The following is a 19,121-nucleotide window of genomic DNA, read 5'->3' as shown; positions in this document are numbered from 1 at the left end:
GTGTAATAAAAAAAAAAAGAATAAAATAAAGCCAGTGCGCTATACTTTACCAATCTCTGATGTCGCTGGACCTGCTTTTACTTCCGGGGCCGCTCATTGCCCTTATGCATATTCATTGCTGTCCCTGCCACACTGGCATCTGTGATTGGTTGCAGTCAGAAGCACCCCCAGCCTGAGTGACAACATCTGCCTACAACCAACACAGACCAGGTCTGCGGGTCTATCGTACTAAAAATAATTTAAAAATTAGCTTAGGGTTCCCCCATATTATGATACCCAGCACAGATCAAGCATACGACTACAGGCTGCAGCTCCCAGGAGTGCATTTATCTTGGCTGTGTATCAAAATAAGAGGAACCGCTTGCTGTTTTTTTTGTTTTTTTTATTATTTAAAAAATTTTGATACCCAGCCAAGATAAAACCAACAGCTGGGGGCTAGTATTCTCAGGCTGGGGAGACCCATTTTTATTGGGTGCCCCCTAGCCTAAAAATATCAGCCTGCATCCGCCCAGGATTGTCACATCCATTAGATGCAACAATCCCAGCATTTTATCTAGCTCGTCCTCATTGCCCTGGTACAGTGGCAATCAGGGTAAAAAGGAGTTAATAACAGCCCATAGCTACCACTAATATACTAGTAAATGCTTCTGCACTCAAACATAAAAGAAAAAAGAGAAGTTGTTTTCTATAGTGCTTTTATTTACATGATCAAAAGAAAAGTGTTGTACATCCTGTCCCACGTTTCGGGTTAAACATCAGACTTTTTCAAGGATTACATGTTCTTGGACATGTTCATAGCCTTACTGTACAGTCTCCATTATGGCTGTCGCCCGCTCCATGTTGTCACTATCAGGAGATTAATATCATATTCTATCATTATCTGTTACTGACGGCCCCGGTTCTGCCGTCCAATCTCTGTGGAGGTTCCCGAAACTTTATAACTTTGTCTCGTTTTCATTAAATATTTAATTAAGATTCAAATATTTTATATTTTCCCTGTTTCTGTGTCTTTGGTGCTGGATTGTGGATATTCTGTGATAAATCTCTGTCTGTGACTATAGTTGGATTGTGTGTTATACCGGGGGCAGGACGGGGCCAGGACTGGATGTAGTGATCATGTGAAGCCGGTAACAGCTCCGGAGATTTCTTACATGGGATCTTTCGGATGTTACATCGTCATCTTCTCCCCATTCAGGTCCCTACAATATCGGATCCTCTCAGATCTTCTATATAAGATAATTCTCCTGATTGACCCATCAAGGATGGATAAGGACAGGGACAAGATGGCGGAGAGGATATTACACCTCACCCTAGAGATCCTCTTCCGGCTTACTGGAGAGGTGAGAGATTCTGATGACGTCACATTACATCATTCTTATCTATGGGAATAACAGATGGACAGAACTGGAGAGGTGAGGACTCTGGAAATGTCTGTAGTGAGATTTATTAATGTGTCTCTCCATAACCAGGATTACACAGTAGTGAAGAAGACCTCTAGTGAGCGCTGTCAGGACCCTGTGTCTGAGGGATGGGGAAGACCCCTGAGCCCAATCACGGGGCCTCCACCTCACCCCCTGATACATGAGGACATCAATGACCAGAAGATCCTAGAACTCACCTACAAGATGATTGAGCTGCTGACTGGAGAGGTGACACTGCTGGGAATGCTGGGACATTATACAGTAACGCTATGAAGGGATCGGGGGATGACGGTATCATTGTATGTGTCAGGTTCCTATAAGGTGTCAGGATGTCACCGTCTATTTCTCCATGGAGGAGTGGGAGTATTTAGAAGGACACAAAGATCTGTACAAGGACGTCATGATGGAGGTTCCCCAGCCCCTCACATCACCAGGTAATAGACAGGACTAAATACACACGGCCTATAATTATCTGTATGTAAAGAATGAATTCTGTCCCTGTATGTGTTTCCCACAGTTCTATCCAGTGAGAGGACAACACCAGAGAGATGTCCCCGTCCTCTTCTTTCACAGGACTGTAAACAAGAAGATCCCAATGTTCCTCAGGATGATCAGGTAGATGGAGAGAAGGTCTCATGAAATCTCCCTATGATGTGTAGACGGCTGTGAAGGTCTTGTATTCATTCATGTTTTATCCCCCAGTATTATACACTGAATGGCCAATTTATTAGAGACACCGGTACTTTCCTAATATAAACCTTCCTAAACTGAAATGTAACTAATAATTCTGGAATGTAGCCGCCAGGTACCACTCCAGGTTAACTCTTGGCACTTTAGCAGCTGACCCTAGGACGCTGATACGAATCCAGGAAATAGGCATGGCAAGACCACAGGCTGGTGAGGATTCGGCTACTGGTAAGAACAGGATAGAAGTTGCAGGCTAGTCAGGTTTCGGGTCATGGACAGAACTGGTACAGGCACAGGCATGATGGCCTGGTGCAGGATACGGCCACAGTACATGGACTCAGGATACTGGTTGCTGGTACTACTACTGGGCACCGATACAGGACATGGGTATACGATACAGGGTACAGATGCAGGACCCGGGTAATGGATATGGGACAGGATACAAGGAAAGGTAAACGCACAGTAGTACAGGGTCAGGAACTTTGTTGCAAAGGCACCTACCTTAGGGGGAGAGTGCCGTAAATACCTAATGTCTCCCAGCAATAGGCTGGATGCATGACCTAATTGAGTGCCATCTTTGTGCAGCCCTGTGACCCGTTCGGCCTGTGTGAGTACCGGGGCCATTCCCCCCGCCGCCGCTGTTACCGTCTCCAATGACACCCCCCGCTCCGCCACTACCCTCCCCCTCGCTCTCTTTGCCGTAGCTGCTGTACCGTCTCCCTGTCATCGTTTCCCCCTGTCACCCGTTCAGCCTGTGTGAGTACCGGCGACCCTCCCCCTGCCGCCGCTTCTACCATCTCCAATGACACCCTCCCGCGCCGCTGCTACCCTCCCACCCGCTCTCCTTGCCACAGCCTCTGTGGGCGTGCATGCAGAGCATTGCGGGCGTGCATGCAGAGCGTTGCGTGCGGGCATGCATGCATGCAGAGCATTGCGTGCATGCAGGCAGAGCAGTGCGGACTTGCAGGCAGAGCATTGCGTGCAGGCATGCAGAGCATTGCGTGCGGGCATGCAGAGTATTGTGTTCGGGTGTGCGTGCATGCAGAGCATTGCATGCAGGTGTGCATGCATGCAGAGCATTCTGGGCATGCGTGCGTGTGGCAGAGCATTGTGGGCGTGTGTGTGGCAGAGCATTGTGGGCGGGCATGTGGCAGAGCATTGTGGGCGTGTGAGTGGCAGTTCATTGCGGCCGTGCGAGTGGCAGAGCATTGCGGGCGTGCATGTGGCAGAGCATTGCGGGCGTGCATGTGACAGAGCGTTGCAGGCATGTGTGTGTCAGAGCATTGTGTGCGTGCGTGTGGAAGAGCATTGTGGGTGTGCGTGTGGCAGAGCATTGTGTGTGTGCGTGCGTGTGGCAGAGCATTGTGTGTGTGCGTGCGTGTGGCATAGCATTGTGTGTGTGCGTTCGTGTGGCAGAGTATTGCGTGCCTGTGGCAGAGCCTTGTTTGTGTGCGTGCGTGTGGCAGAGCAATGTGTGTTTGCGGTCGTGTGGCAGAGCATTGCGAGCGTGCGTGTGGCAGAGCATTGTGTGTGTGCATGTGGCAGAGCATTGCGGGCGGGCGTGTGACAGAACATTGCGGGTGGGCGTGCATGTGGCAGAGCATTGTTGGAATGGGGCGTACAGAGCGCTATGTGGGGAGCACTATGCAGCTGTCCTTGGTGACACGTCACAAATAAAATGGCTTTGCACTGTGATCCTAAACTTCATTCTCTCTTATCCTTTTGGAAACACCCAGATTGGGAGGGGGAGCTGTGACATCACACACAGGAGAGCAGATTCCACCCACTTTTACTGCAGCTGTAATGTGAGCTAGTTCTACAGTAGCTCTGCAACAGGATTTCAGCAGCTGCTCCCTCTAGTATTTAACAGTGAAAAATATCAAACTTTTTAATTTTCTTTTTTTATTTTGCTCAATTAAAAAGAAATAATATTTAATTAATACATTTAATAATTTACATGTTTTCAGTTATTTAATTTTTTTTATTTTGGACGATACCTTCCCTTTAAGACCTTTTCTGTATTTACAGTATTTGTTTCAGGGTAAAGATGTTACCTGTATTAAAACTAGAGAGACATATGTGAGGGGTGATGAGCGGTGTACAGAGGAGATTCCTACATATAATCGCACAGGTGAGTAGTGACCACTAAATGACCACTAAGTGCAGAGAAGTCACACACTGGCGTAACTAGAGTTTGATGGGCCCTGGTGCAAACATTATGTAGTAATGTCCCCCATTCTGGGCTCCTTCCTGGTAAATATGACAACAATCCTGGCATATATGTCCCCTATCCTAGTATATATGTTCCCCATTTTTAGCCCACATCCTGGTGTATACATAACCCCATCCTGGTATATATTTCCCCATTCTGGGCCCCTCCTGTTATATACTGTTGCCCTCCTGGTATATACTGTGTGCCTCCTAGGGCCCTCCTGCTGTATACTGTCCCCTTCCTGGTATCTACTGTCCTCCTTCTGTTATATATTTCCCCATCCTGGTAAAGTCTCCGTTCTATCTAATGCAAAAACCAACAATATTTTATTCGCCCTCCCTGGCTCCCACATCTCGCAGCATCCTCCTGTGTAGCCAGCATACAGTCGCCGGCAGCTTTCATCGGCATCAGTGCTATTGCAACGCATGATATCATTGTCATGCGCCATCCTCAGTCACTGGGACACAGATGAAAGCTGCCAGCTTCTGCATGGCTGGCAGCTTGTATCGTAGTACAGGGACCCGACTGGTCTCTGCACCGCAATGTGTTTCAGCTGGATGTGCAGCCTCGGACGCACAACCAGCTGAAACAGGGGCTGTGGCCAGCGGGCCCCCTGCACCCCCGGGCCCGGTCGCTGTTGCAATCGTTCCACCCCTGCACAGACTCCACTTAGTCATTAGCTTTTAGAAATATGTGCTTGATTCAGATTACGTCCTACTTTGCCATGAGTTCCAGCCTCTGGCTGTATAACCTTCTAAATGCTGCAATCAACAGCAATCGCAATCCCATATTGCAGTGAAATTTCGAGAAAGGTCCTACCAGTACGTACAGGTGATTATGCATGCGCAGGAGATGTCCCCACATAGTCACTACCAGGAGCTCAGATTAACAGATAACCAAGGTCATACTGTGACAGCCAGCACTATCCCTAAAGGCCCCTTTACACACTGCAACATCGCTAGCGATATCGCTGTAACCTCACCGGTTTTGTGACGTAAAAGCGACCTCCCCAGTGACATTGCAGTGTGTGACACGCATCAGTGACCTGGCCCCGCTGTGAGATCGCTGATCACTACAAATCTTTCAGGAACATTTTTTGGTCCTTTGTTTCCCGCTGCGCAGCATGCATCGGTGTGTTTGACACCGTTACAACGACATCGTTAGTGACTTTGAACCCAGCGTTCCCTTTCAAATAGCTGCAGTGACACGTCCCCAACGACCAGCGAGGTCGTTCTGTAGGTCCGTATCGCTGCTGCGTCGTTGGCCAGATCTGCCTGTTTGACAGCTCACCAGCGACTGTTTAGAGACTTTCCAGCGATCCCGGCCAGGTCGGGATCGCTGGTGGGATCGCTAGAAAGTCTCAATGTATAGAGGGGCCTTAACTGTTAACCCCCTAAACACCGGAAACAATAGTGGTTGTACCATTGAAAAGGAAGGTGCTTCTTGCTCCCTCTTTCATCCTATAGGCACAGCATTGTAATCGTTCTGACCTGAAGGAATAAACAAACATGCATAAAATAAAAAAACAAGTTTGTTGTTTTTTGTTAACACCTCATTATAAAAACCTTCTGCACATTTTGGAAGAGAACAATAAAGAATGGTGAGCAAATATGGGGGCTGTCATGATTGTAGGAAACAAAATTAGCAGTGTTATTACCAATTTAATTAACCCCTTTACCCCAGAGTATGGTTTTCACCTTCCCGACCAGGCTATCTTTTGCAATTCTGACCAGTGTCACGTTGACAGGTAATAACTCTAGAATGCTTCTAGCTTCTACGGATCCCGGTAATTGTGACATTGTTTTTTCATGACATATTGTACTTCAAGATAGTTGTAACCTTAGGCTGATATTTTTTTGTGTTTATTTGTGAAAATACCGGAAAGTTGGCGAAAATTTAGCAATTTTCAAACTTTGAATTTTATGCTCATAAATCCGAGAATTATGTCACACAAAATAGTTACTAAATAGCTTTTACCACTTGTCTACTTTATATCGGCACAATTTTTTAAACATAATTTTTTTTGTTAGGAAGTTAGAATCCAAGAAGTTTTTTAACCTTTTAGGAGCTTCACAGGAACCAATTGTGGAAGGAAAAAAATTAAAATGTTACCTTTTTACACAAAAATGTTACTTCAGCTATAAAATGTAGCATTTTCACAAGGGAATCATGAAAAAATGCACCATAAAATTTATAGTGATAATTTCTCCCGAGTATGCAGTATGTGGTTGAAATGGTTTTGGGTGCACGTCAGGGCTTGGAAGGGAAGGAGTGCCATTACAATTTTTTTTTTTTTTTCATAATTATCCTTTTAATGCTGTACAAAGTTATTGTTTCAAAGCACCAAGAAAAGATTAAATGGTTTGCAGGGACGGATAATGGCTAATCAACACTTGTAAAATGGTTAGACAGGACTAAAGTGTCTACAAATGTCCTGCCACACTATCAGTTTTGTTTCCCATTCATTATGTTACAATAAAAGGGCACATTTTACAAAGGTGCTGAGCACAGAACAGGTCAGTTTGGTAGCTCCATTCCAATACACTGCCTGGTGTAACAGCCACATGACTTGTGGGATGCGTTTTCCTTATGACTCGTGTTGTACTTCAATTTGACCGATCTTTGTTTCCGTGACGAGAACGGGAGATTGCTTCATTTCTTTTAGTAATTTGGGACCTTTTTCTTTTATCAAAATAGGAAACATTTGCTTTTACCAAATTAGTGCAGCACAAGGAAATAATAAAGACGCCATAATGCAACAGGGAATATTTAGAAAACGAAAAACCAGAGTAGACGTTTTACTCCTTTTATTAACCCTTTATAAGTTTCTTAGAAGACCAGTTTGTGGGGATACATTCCGTTTGACAGATAAAACATGGAGCGCAGGTATCCACGAAGCTGGGGCTCTTTCTTGATGACAGTCAGGAGCTGCGAGTCAACAAACTTCTGGTCTGCTTTGCGCTGTTGTGTAACTGCGTATTTTTCTTTCTCTGTGTCAAAGATCTCTCCCTCCTGGTGTTTGGGTTTTCTCAGCTTCTTCTTCTTGAAGTAGGAGTCAGTTAAGTGTTTTGGGACCTTGACTTTGGAGATATCAATTTTAGTAGATGTGGCAATGACAAATTTCTGGTGAGCTCTTCTGAGAGGAACTCTGTTGATGGTCAGAGGACCTGATACCAAGAGAAGACCAGTCTGAAGTTGCTTCAGGGAGACAACACGCTTTCCCCTGTGACGTCCTTGAAGAAGAATCAGCACGGTCCCAGGGGTGATGGTGGAGCGCAGATTGCGCTTGTGCTCGCTGAAGGGTTTCTTCCTGTGATTCAGAAGCTTACGTGGAACGTCTTCGGTAGGATAGTAACGGGGCATTTTGCGAAGTTTAACCACACGTGTTCCGCCATTCTTATCTCCACCAACTGTCTTAGACACGGTAGCACGTGGCCTCTCCCGCTGCTTCTTCTCAGTCTTAGTCTCAGGGGCCTTGTACTTGCGCTTGTACAGCGCTTTCCTTGCAATCATTGCAGATCGAGAATACTTCCCAATTCCGCGTACCAGTACTGGGTTGCGGCTGCCATGATGCTTCCTGACCTTTTTCACAGCCTCTTCTTCTGCCATCTTGGCTGAAAGGAAAAAGCGCCATTACAATTTTTAAAAGTAAAATTAGTTGGAATCATTAGCAGATGCCATGTCGCTTTTGGAGAGCCCCTGATGTGCCTAAACAGTGGAAACCCCCCACAAGTGACCCCATTTTGGAAACTAGAATCTTCAAGGAATTTATCTAGATGTTTAGTGAGCACTTTGAATCCCCGGTAGCTTGACAGATGTTTATAACGTTGAGCCGTGAAAATAAAAAAATATTTTTTTACTTACCTTTTTTTCCCAAGGGTATCTGGCTATCAGGAAAAAGTGCACCATAAAATTTATTGTGCAATTTCTTCTGAGTGCGCAGATACCCAATATGTGGTAGAAATCAACTCTTTGGGTGCACGGAAGGGAAGGAGCACCATTTGACTGCAAAATTCCCCGAAATCCTTAACAGATGCCATTTCACGTTTGTAGAGCCCTTGATGTGCCTAAAAAGTGGAGCTCCCACACAAATGACCCCATTTTGGAAATTAGACCTCTCAAGGAATTTATCTAGATGGTTGGTGAGCACCTGGAACTTCTGGGGCTTAACAGAATGTTAGAACGTTGAGTTGTGAAAATGAAAAAATACATTTTTAACCTCAAAAATGTTGGGTTAACCCAATTTTTTCAAATTCACAAAGGTAACAGGAGATAATGCACCATATAATTTGTTGTGCAATTTCTCCTGAATACACAATATGTGGTCAAAAACTACTTCTGAGGCACAGTACAAAGTGAAGAAGTGAAGGAGCGCCATATTGGAGTGCAGATTTAGTTGGAATGGTTTGCGGGTGCCATGTCACAATGGCAGAGCCTCTGAGGTTCCAGAACAGCATAAACCCCCCACAAGTGACCCTATTTTACAAACTGCACTTGTCAATTAATTCATCCAGGGCACTGAGCATATTGATACTACAGTCGGCTAAGGGACCACTGCTGACATCATGCCTATGTGACCAGAAGCGGTGGGGCTCCACGAGCATAGCTGATACCAAAAGAAACTCCAAATGGTCTTGGAATTGTTTATAATAGAAGCGGGGTTATGGGGGTAAGACCCTCAGACGGGGGTGGGTGCATGGGGGCGAAGCTCCCCCTTGCATAATTATACTGGATGGGAGGAAACATCACCACGCCCACTAACCAAGCCAGTCACGCCAACTAACCAGGAAGGTCCTTCAAGCCACAGGGATTTTGTCACGACTGTAACAAAATGGACACCGCCGGACCACAGGCCATACGTTAAGTCAAAGTGTCTTCCTCATTACAGTAAATGTTCCCTTGGGAATTTTGTCTGAATCATGTTTTTCAGAGACTTTAGAGTTTGTGTCCACGATCTGTACTCGCCGTGTTCAGTCATCCTCTGCAGATACGCAAGTGTTCTCTGCAGAATACTGCAGCTGCCCATGCCCAAGATCACGGTTTGGGGCACTGTGGACTTTCTCACTTTTTTCCCAGCTGAGGACACTCGTGTCTCTGTAGCATAAATTGACATGCTCCATCCAGGGAAACCGCATCTCAGGTCAGCTTACACTGCGGGGAGAAGAAGCGCAGTGGGCATGGGATTTCTTTAAATCCATCCATTGTGCTTGTACTGTATAACGCAACAGTTTGGACACAGCGAAAACAAGCTGAGTCCAAAACACTGCAATTCATGATTGTGGGCATGCACCCTTACACCTAATCCTGGTGCAAACACTCAGCCTAAAGCGCAGGATAAATAGGAGCTGCGCTGTACCACAATCTTTGAGAGGCAGAATGAACAAATCAATATCACTTGAAGAATTGGCTTTATTTATTATTTACGCCATTCACTGTACAGTATAAGAGATTTGACAGCTTTATTCCTTGGGTCAGTATATTTACAGCGATAGCAGGTTTATATCTTTTTTTTAGGTTTGGCGACTATCACACTAAAAACGCTTTTTACAAAATAAAGTATTTTTGCACCGAATCTTGAAGGCTATAGTTTTTATTTGTCTGCCGACAGTCACGTCAGGAGTGGACTTGTTTTTTGCGGGATGAGTTGGAGTTTTTATTGGTGCTCTCCTTTCTATTTGTAAGGAGTAGACCTGTTTTGATGTAGGGAATATGTATACGGAATGGGGCAATTGGTATCTAATGAGATTATTTATAGCCTCATTTTAAGTAAGATCTTGATGGTGTAGTCTTCTTATGTATATGTTGGGAAGTGTTTTTTATCTATACTGAGAGATTGTATATATTTCTCTCTTCCTCTTTTAGATCCATATTGAATATTAAACTCATGGATCAATAAAACCTCCTGATGAACCCTTTGGCTCTATCATACAAGGGGGGAAACGCGTCGAGGTGTAAGGTGTAAATTGTATCCCAAGATTGTGAAGCTATCGAGCACAGAGTGTCTAACCATTACCTAAAGGAACCTGTGACATGTCACATGTCTGAAATCAACTACCTCTATGAAGAAGGATATTATTTTATATGATCTCAAGTGGATATGTGATAAATATTTCATCCATCAAGAATCCTATTAAGGAACAAATTATGGTTACTGGACTTTTTCATTCTGTATTATCCTTGGCATATATGTGTTTGTTGCTTTGCTGAAAAAATCTTTTTTCTAACAGTTCAGATGATGGCCTTGGGCCGATATTAGGTCTCTGTTCTGTAGAGAATGACCTTTTGGCATTCTATAGGGTGCATGGTATCTAAAATAACAGTTCGGTAGATGAGTTTACACTACATATTGGGTGTTGGTTCTGTTAGGAATAACCTATGGGTATTCCAGGATGTGCTTATTTTTAAAGTTATCCCTGTTTTTCCTCTGTTAAATTGACCAGTTGAGGATGTGATTTGGATGTCGAGTAGTGGTCATAAAAATATCAAAAAGAGTGACCAGGGATAATTTTTGTATTAGTGTGGTTGTATGGTCTCTAAAACTGGATAGGGGTTGGAACTAGATATAGAGACGAAATATCTTTTTTGTCTCTGTATAAAGCTCCTAAAACCACTGTGTGACGGTGAGTTTAATAGGTTTCATATAAAATATAATGTGAATAATGGTATGAAGTATATATAAACCTTTGAAAAATTGCAATTTTTCCCTCTGAGGAATTTTTTGATGAGGAGAAATATGTATCGATTTGTGAAAGAAGGATGATTTATATTTGCTATGCATCTACCCCCCAATTGGTTGAATCCAGCTGAGACACTGTATGTATTTATGTCTATGAGTCTGTTTAGCTTTTTGATATAATAAAGGAATATTTTTAAAATTTGGGGTTTATGATAACTATTTTGAGATAAAATTGACCCCTGGAATATATCAAATTGAGTTTGAGATGAGTTGGAGTTTTTATTGGCAGCATTTTTGGCCACATAATTGATCGTTTTCTATTCCGCTTTTTGTTAGAATCAAAAAGCAATAGCAACTCTGGATTTTTTTTTTTTACGCCATTCATCGTGCCGTAAAAGTGATAAGACAGTTTTATTCTTTAGGTCAGTACTGTTACAGTAATACTATATATATACAGTTTTTTATTTTAATATTTTGCTGCTTTTACACCACAAAAAATATTTTTTAGGAAAAAAACAGTTTTTGCATTGCTGAATTCTGTGAGCTGTAACTTTTTTATATTTTGGCTGACGGAGCTGTATGATGGCTTGTTTTTTGAGGGACAAGATGACATTTTCAGCTGTACCATTTTTATTTATATTTCAGTTTTTGATCGTGTTTTATTCTACTTTTTTGTCAGCTGTATGATAAGACAGTTTTTGCTACATTTTTTATTTTTTAACAGTGTTTACTCAAGGGGTTAACTAGTATAACAATTTTATAGATTGGGTTGTTACGGATGCGTCGATACCAAATGTGTAGTTGCGTTATTTGAGTTTTTTACATAAATTTACATATTTATTTATCAGAACTTTTTTTGTTCTTTATTTTCAGGTTGGTTTTTTTTTTATATTTCTATCAATTTTGAAACCCCTTTTTTTTACTTCGTCCCTTTATGGAACACTAAAGCAGGCTTTTACACACAGCGATATCGCTAGCGATGTCCCTGGTGAAAGAACCCGCCCCCGTCGATTGTGCGTCACGGGCAAATCTCTGCCCGTAACGCACAACATCGCTAGGACCCATCACACATACTTTCACACATACTTACCTGCCTAGCGACATCGCCGTGGCCGGCAAACCACCTCCTTTCTAAGGGGGCAGTTCGTTCGGCGTCACAGTGACGTCACAAAGCGGCCGCCCAATAGAAGCGGAGGGGCGGAGATGAGTGGCCGTAACATTCCGCCCACCTCCTTCCTTCCTCATTGCGGGTGGCCGCAGGTACGGTGATGTTCCTCGTTCCTGCGGTGTCACACATAGCGATGTGTGCTGCCGCAGGAATGACGAACAACTTGTGTCCTGCAACAGCAACGATAATCGGGAAAGGAACGACGTGTCAACGATTAGGTAAGTAATTCTGATCGTTAACGGTCGTTCCTGCATTTCACACGCAACGACGTCGCAACGAGGCCGGATGTGCGTCAAGAATTCCGTGACCCCCAACGACATCTCGTTAGCGATGTCGTTGCGTGTAAAGCCCGCTTAAGTGTCATTGAACTGATCACTGGTATAATCCACTGCAATGCTCGATCACTGCAGTTGATAAGTGTAAGAGCTGCAGCGGCAGCTCTGATACTTCATCTCAAAAATCATTGTGACGATCCTCGGTTACCATGGCAGCAAACAGGTCCCTGTGATCGCATTACAGGGACCCGATCGCCATGGAGAGGTAAGCGATCCCTCTCCCTTCCTCCTGAATGCATTGATTGTAGCATTTAGGGGGTTAATCTGCCGGGAGCAGCACGGGCACCACTCCTGGCAGCCGATGACTAGGTGCTCCCCACAAGATTTCAGATAATTGTTTTCACTACTCTATCAGAAGAATTGTCCAAGAACTACCTGTCGAGATCTACAGAAAGACATGGAATCAGCAGGTACAATTGTTTCAAGAAAACAAAAAGTAATGCACTCAAAGTCCATGGCCTAAATGCATGCATGTTCAATGCTTATTTCACCCCCTGTATATACCTCCTACGTGGCTCCAGACTCAGGTTGGATTGGATGGGTTGTTACCAACAATTGGTGAGAAATTCATACCAATAGTATGTTTAGAAATGTATTTACTTAGAAAATTGGTTATTCAAAAGATTTCTGTATTTTTAAGTGGTTAGCATGTGTGTGACTTGTTTGTTTCATTTAACTGCATTTCACTGCTGTTGTAAATGTTGTATATTTTTACATAATCACTTTCTCAAGTATTGTTTGTTGGTTCTACATTTGTTATATAGAAAGTGAATGTTGTGGTTTATTGAGGATATTTTTGTTGTTTCACTTATGAGTTTCCACTAAATATTTCAATACATATAAATATATAGTTCATATTCCAAACTACAATTTGCATAGAAATTGCATAAAATGTATAGATACTATAACTTAGTATAATTTCAAGGCTGTGTTGTTTAAAATTAATATTCTGTTTTATTCTTTACAGATCACTGTACCAGCAGATTGGAGGCACATCTTATACTTTCAGATTTTACAGCACATGATCATAGTCTCACACAAGAAACATATGAAGAACATGACAGAATCCCAGATATATCTCCAGCCCTTCACAGTAAAGCTTATTCACCTTATTCATTTCACACAGAGGAGCAACCATTTTCGTGTTCAGAATGTGGAAAATGTTTTTCAAGAAAATCATATCTTGTTGAACATCTAAGAATTCACACAGGGGAGAAGCCTTTTTCATGTTCAGAATGTGGAAAATGTTTTACAAAAAAAACAAATCTTGTTCAGCATCAGAGAATTCACACTGGAGAAAAGCTGTTTTCATGTTGTGAATGTGGGAAACGTTTTAATCTGAAAAGAGACCTTGTTAGACATCTGAGAATTCACACAGGGGAGAAGCCATTTTCGTGTTCAGAATGTGGGAAATCTTGTTCTACGAAAGCTGAAATTGTTACACATCAGAGAACACACACAGGAGAGAAGCCATTTTCATGTTCCGAATGTGGGAAATGTTTTAAAGTGAAAACCCAGCTTGTTAACCATCTCAGAACTCACACAGGAGAGAAGGCATTTTCATGTTCAGCATGCGGGAAATGTTTTTATACTAAATCAAATCTTTTTCAACATCAGAAAATTCACACAGGGGAGAAGCCAGAGAAGGTATATTCATGTTCAAAATGTGAAAAAAGCTTTGCCAAGAAATCAAATCTTGTTAAACATGAGAGAAGTCACACAGGGGAAAAACCATATTCATGTTCAGAATGTGGGAAATGTTTTACACAAAAATCATATCTTGTTGCACATCATAGGATTCATACAGGGGAGAAGCCATTTTCATGTTCAGAATGTGGGAAATGTTTTGCACGGAAATCACATCTTATCGGACATCACAGAATTCACAAAGGAAAGTAGAAATTTTCCATTTAAAACAACGTAATTGTGAAATTGTACAAGGCAAAAATACAAAAGTTACAGTATGAGAGAAGGGAATGTAATTTACAGGACTAACTGGATAATGGTAAAGATATGCAACTAGCAATAAACATCTGTTATTAAAACACAAAGAGAAGCTACATATTACGCCTATGTATCAATCATATGAACAAAATATTTCACATTTATAAATGCAGTACAGGTTCATTTTAAGGAGTTTGTTCTATGAGTTGCTCTTCTGCCCAAAATTCCATTGGTTGTAGAGTGATGATGCTGGACGTCAGAGGTACCTGTGCACCTTCCTCTATCCTTCTGCCTGTTTTGGCTCATTATGTCTTAAGGTACCCACCTTATTTGATTGCACCTTAACCTATTTGAATCTAAGCCATTATACACTTGTGGGACATATACTTTTTATTTCTTTTTTTTCTGGTAATATATATTTGCATTAATTATTCTATATTCATCTATTGCATATTGTACTTTATATCCAGTTGGCTACCATCACTATTCTATGGTGGTGATGTCTGTTTTGTTTTTGTAATCGGATTATTTTTTTCAAATGTTAAACGAATATCAAAACATCAATAAGATTGAGCTCAAATCCTGGAAATCATTGGTGGAGGAAAATTCCTCAGATATCCAAAAGAGTACAGCACTGAGGGGTGTGACATCCTGGCAGGAAAAGAAGAGAAATCTGAAAAGGAAAATAGTGAAGATTCCAAAGAATATGAGGCTTAGGAGTTGGAGTGTGAGAAAACCTCTGAAGTTCTGGAGAAATCAGAGGAAATTGAGGGGGATGTTGCAGAGACCCAAGAGAAGGCAGAAAGTAATGCTGCAGAGACTCAACAGAAATCTGAAGGTGACACTGTGGAGACTCAAGGGGAAGTTGAAGGTAATGCAGTGGAGAACCAAGAGACAGCTGATGATGTGGAAGTGTAAAGATCCTCTGAGGAGGTGAAGTCTGAACCAGAGGTTTCATTAGGAGCTGAGCGCTTGACTAACCAGGCTGGTAAGACCAAAATGTAAGACATAGAGATTTACTTGGCTAAAAAGAATATGGGACCTGAGATCAAAGGCAATGAGAAACCCAAAGGCTCTGAAGCTGGGGCTGAACTTAAGGAGTATGTAACTCAAGAGGTGGAGCCTTTGGTAGGGAAAAAAGATGGATGCAAAAGACCCAAGGAACGGTCGGATGGCGTTGAAAGTAAAGGAATCAGTCCAGTCTTTAAGTGCATGGTAGATGTGCCCGAAGACTTAAGAGAAGATTGTGCCAATGAGACGGTGCATGAAGGATTAAAGAAAGGCGTAAGAGCATGTAGAGTGTATCTTACCTCAGAGAAAAATCAACTAATTATACTGTATGCAAGTGAAGCCACAGTGACGCGGGTGGCTATCCTGAGTAACATGCACCTATGATGTGTCCGTACAATGCAGATGATCATGTTAAGAAATGAAAAATCCGCCAGACACTTAAAGCGTACGAAGCAGCTGACCGCAGCATTTCAGGAAATTATAGTAGTGAGAAGAGACTTAATTGGGCTTGCCATACATACACTCAGAAGTAACATTTAGCAAGCAAGAAAAATTCCAGGTTTCGCAGCAATTAAATTCAAAGAAGAGAGCATTTCTAATTTATGGAGAGAGCGAAAGCGGTGAAGAGAGCTGGGAATTTATTTGAACTTGTGGAAGATTTTATCCAGGTCCCCAGAAATCTTGTTGGTAAAATAGTTGGAAAAAATGGAAAAAGCATTCGGGAGTTCATAGATAAATATGGAGTTGTGAGAGTGAGAATAGGAAGGCATAATGATGCCAAGATACCTCATGAAGATGGAATGGTTCAATTTATCATTGGAGGAACTAAGGAAAGTGTTGCTTCTAGAATATCATATTGCATACCTTGAAGAGGTGAGGCAGTTAAACTAGAAGGATGGAAGATTAAAGAACAACTTCGTCAAGTTTGTATGAGGTGGCGACCGCTTTCGGGCCGGGGCCCAGAGAAAGAAGTGTTATTCATTTGAGGATTGTATTTCCTCGCATGTCAGGAGAAACAGGTTCTGCAGTGAAAGGAGCCGAGGTCATAGAGGATATAATTACACTTCGGGCAATGGTACAAATGCTGAGCCATTCAATCCCTCTGAAATGGAGTCCAAAGTAAAGGGTGAATTGAGTGACTGGTGTCTAACTGCTGAGAATTTGAGCAATTCACCGACTGAGCAACAGTGGAAGACGACATGAGAGAAAAGGCCATAGTAGGTCTGCAAAAGAAAAAATTGCAGAGGATCTAAAAGTGTCAAATCTTCTGTCAGCTCATTACCAAAGGATCCAGACAGTGCCTCCTTTAAGGCAGGAGTGGGATTCAGCCGGTTCTCTCCGGTTCGGGCGAACCGTTTGTTAAAATAGCAGCCAGTTCCCCGAACCGGCAAGACACTAGCACAAATGAATCCCCGTACCTCCGTACGCGCCGCACTTCAGGGTTCAGTGGAGCCTGCCTGCTCTCTCACCTGGCGTGCAGCGACGCGCTGACGCTGCAGAGGTCACGGCAGCGTGGTGAGGTAGCTCTTCTTACTGCCATCTGTGAGTGTCAGTGTGCAGAGTGCTGCGGAGGAAGACAGAGGAGAGACCACCGGTGCTTGGAGCAGGTAAGCGCTCAGTGAGCCAAAGATGCAGAGAGCAGGGAGAGGAGCTGCATAATATGGAAACTATATGGGGAGAGGAGCCGCAAAAGATAGGAACTATATGGGGAGTGGAGGCCGCATAAGATGGGAACTATATGGGGAAAGGAGCCATATAGGACATGATCTGCGGGGAAAAGGAGCACATGGGATGAAATCTGCTGAGGAAAGAGGCCATGATGGGATCTGCAGGGGAAAGAGGCCATAATGGGATGGGACCTGCAGGGGAAAAAGGCCATAATGGGATGGGATCTGCAGGGGAAAGAAACCACATGGGATGGGATCTGCAGGGGAAAGAGACCACATGAGATGGGATCTGCAGGGAAAGAGACCACATGGGATGGGATCTGCAGGGGAAAGAGACCACATGAGATTGGATTTGTTGGGGGAAAGGAGCCACATGGGATGGGATCTGGACTGGAAAAGCAGCCACATGGGATGGGATCTGTATGAGGAAGGTCAATCGTTTCAATTTTAGCTGGGCTCCTTTAGTAATAATTTTTAAAAATTGTAGAAAAAACGTTTAATACAATATGACTGACAGTGACTGGAGCAACTGGTGTTGGACAGGAGAGTGAAGGTATAGGAGGGGAAGAAGGGGAAAGAGATTTTACTTTAAATTACTTGTATTTTTTTGGTTGAGGAAAGTGCGTGAAAATAAGTGTGGCTAACAAAATGGGTGTGGTTACAGAATGGGTGTGGTTTTCAAATGGGCAGGGTTTACAGAGAATCTGTTGTTAAAAATTTGAATCCCACCCCTGCTTTAAGGTACTAGATAATCCAGAGACAGACTGGACAATATCTAGACGCCTGTCACTGAGGAGGGGGTCTGACAGAGGTGCTTACCCAATTGGTGTAATGTCCCAAAAAGGGTTTACTGACAATGATAGTGACAGACAGTCTAAGTTACCAGAAAAGCCTCATTGGTTTCCTGAAGAAAGGTGCAAAGCCCCACAGCATTAGGCAGAGGGGGTGGTATGTAACATGGTGGAGGGTGTGTACCATGAAAGTGGTATAAGCCTGAATATCTGCTAAAGCACTTGTAGTGCCACAAAGCTTATTAGAGCATTCTAGGGGCAGATTTTATGGCTCACCGGAGAGATGGGCGGGTCTGGCTATCCACAAACCTCCAGCCTTGGGTGTGTCTCAGGCTTTTAATATGATGTTGGTTCGTATGGCGCATGGTCAGTAAGAGGAGGCTGCTATGCGTTTTGGAAGTAATCCCTGAGAGAGAGAGAGAAAATTGTCCTGACCAGGAATGAATGCCATACTGCTGTTATGATGTTTTGAAGCCACAATCGGGCCCATAATATTTTGTTGGAGAGTCAGTTTATGTGGAAGAAATAAACTTGATGGACTCTTAAAGTGTCGGTATCCATTTTGCTACCTCAAGAAGTAAGCTCTGGTGAGTGATTCCCACAGTATGTACGTGGCCTCAATCAGAGTAACATACACTGCTAAAAAAAAATAAAGGGAGCACTAAAATACCACATTCTAGATCTCAATGAATGAAATATTCCAGTTGCAAATCTTTATTGATTATATGTGGAATGCGTTGAGAATAATAAAACATAAAAATGATCAATGCAAATCAAAATTAATATCCCATGGAGGTCTGGATTTGGAAGGATACTCAAAATCAAAGTGGAAAATTACAGGCTGATCCAACTTCAGTGGAAATGCCTCAAGACAAGGAAATGAGGCTTAGTAACCTGTGTGTGGCCTCGACGTGCATGTACGACCTCCCTACAATGCCTGGGCATGCTCCTGATAAGGCGGCAGATGTTCTCCTGAAAGATCTATTCCCAGACCTGCATTAAAGTGCTGTGTGGCCCTCCAAGGAAATGGAGTTCATTGAGGTCAGGTTACCTGTGGTCACAGATGAAGTACCGTTGAAACCTTCAGGTGTGGCCGCGGCTAACCTGAGTGACATCACCGCTCACTCATTGTGGGGCTCACTCAATCTCTGCCTGACCCTCACAGTGTGCGGTCATGTTCTATGGCCGTTCGGTGGCAATTCAGATGTA

At 43.1% G+C, this 19,121-nt stretch overlaps 2 protein-coding genes and 1 pseudogene across 2 annotated transcripts in view; 2 read left to right on the top strand and 1 right to left on the bottom strand.

Moving 5' to 3' along the window:
• Positions 1-19,121, top strand: part of LOC142312857 (uncharacterized) — a 531,686-nt gene that overhangs the window by 414,295 nt on the left and 98,270 nt on the right. The window contains 3 exon segments of the mRNA XM_075351842.1: positions 14,914-14,959; positions 15,012-15,314; positions 15,476-15,727. Coding sequence (XP_075207957.1) covers positions 14,914-14,959; positions 15,012-15,314; positions 15,476-15,727 — 601 coding nt within the window.
• Positions 1,354-16,750, top strand: LOC142311990 (uncharacterized). The gene is given in 5 exon segments (XM_075350867.1): positions 1,354-1,855; positions 1,939-2,036; positions 4,137-4,239; positions 13,467-14,233; positions 14,235-16,750. Coding segments are annotated over 5 exon segments (1,290 nt in total). The 5' UTR covers positions 1,354-1,722; the 3' UTR covers positions 14,424-16,750.
• On the bottom strand, positions 7,113-7,942 carry LOC142311993 (large ribosomal subunit protein eL6 pseudogene; annotated as a pseudogene).

The sequence above is a fragment of the Anomaloglossus baeobatrachus genome, chromosome 5 (assembly GCF_048569485.1).
Source record: "Anomaloglossus baeobatrachus isolate aAnoBae1 chromosome 5, aAnoBae1.hap1, whole genome shotgun sequence".
Taxonomy (NCBI): domain Eukaryota; kingdom Metazoa; phylum Chordata; class Amphibia; order Anura; family Aromobatidae; genus Anomaloglossus; species Anomaloglossus baeobatrachus.
This window is presented reverse-complemented; position numbering and strand designations above follow the sequence as displayed.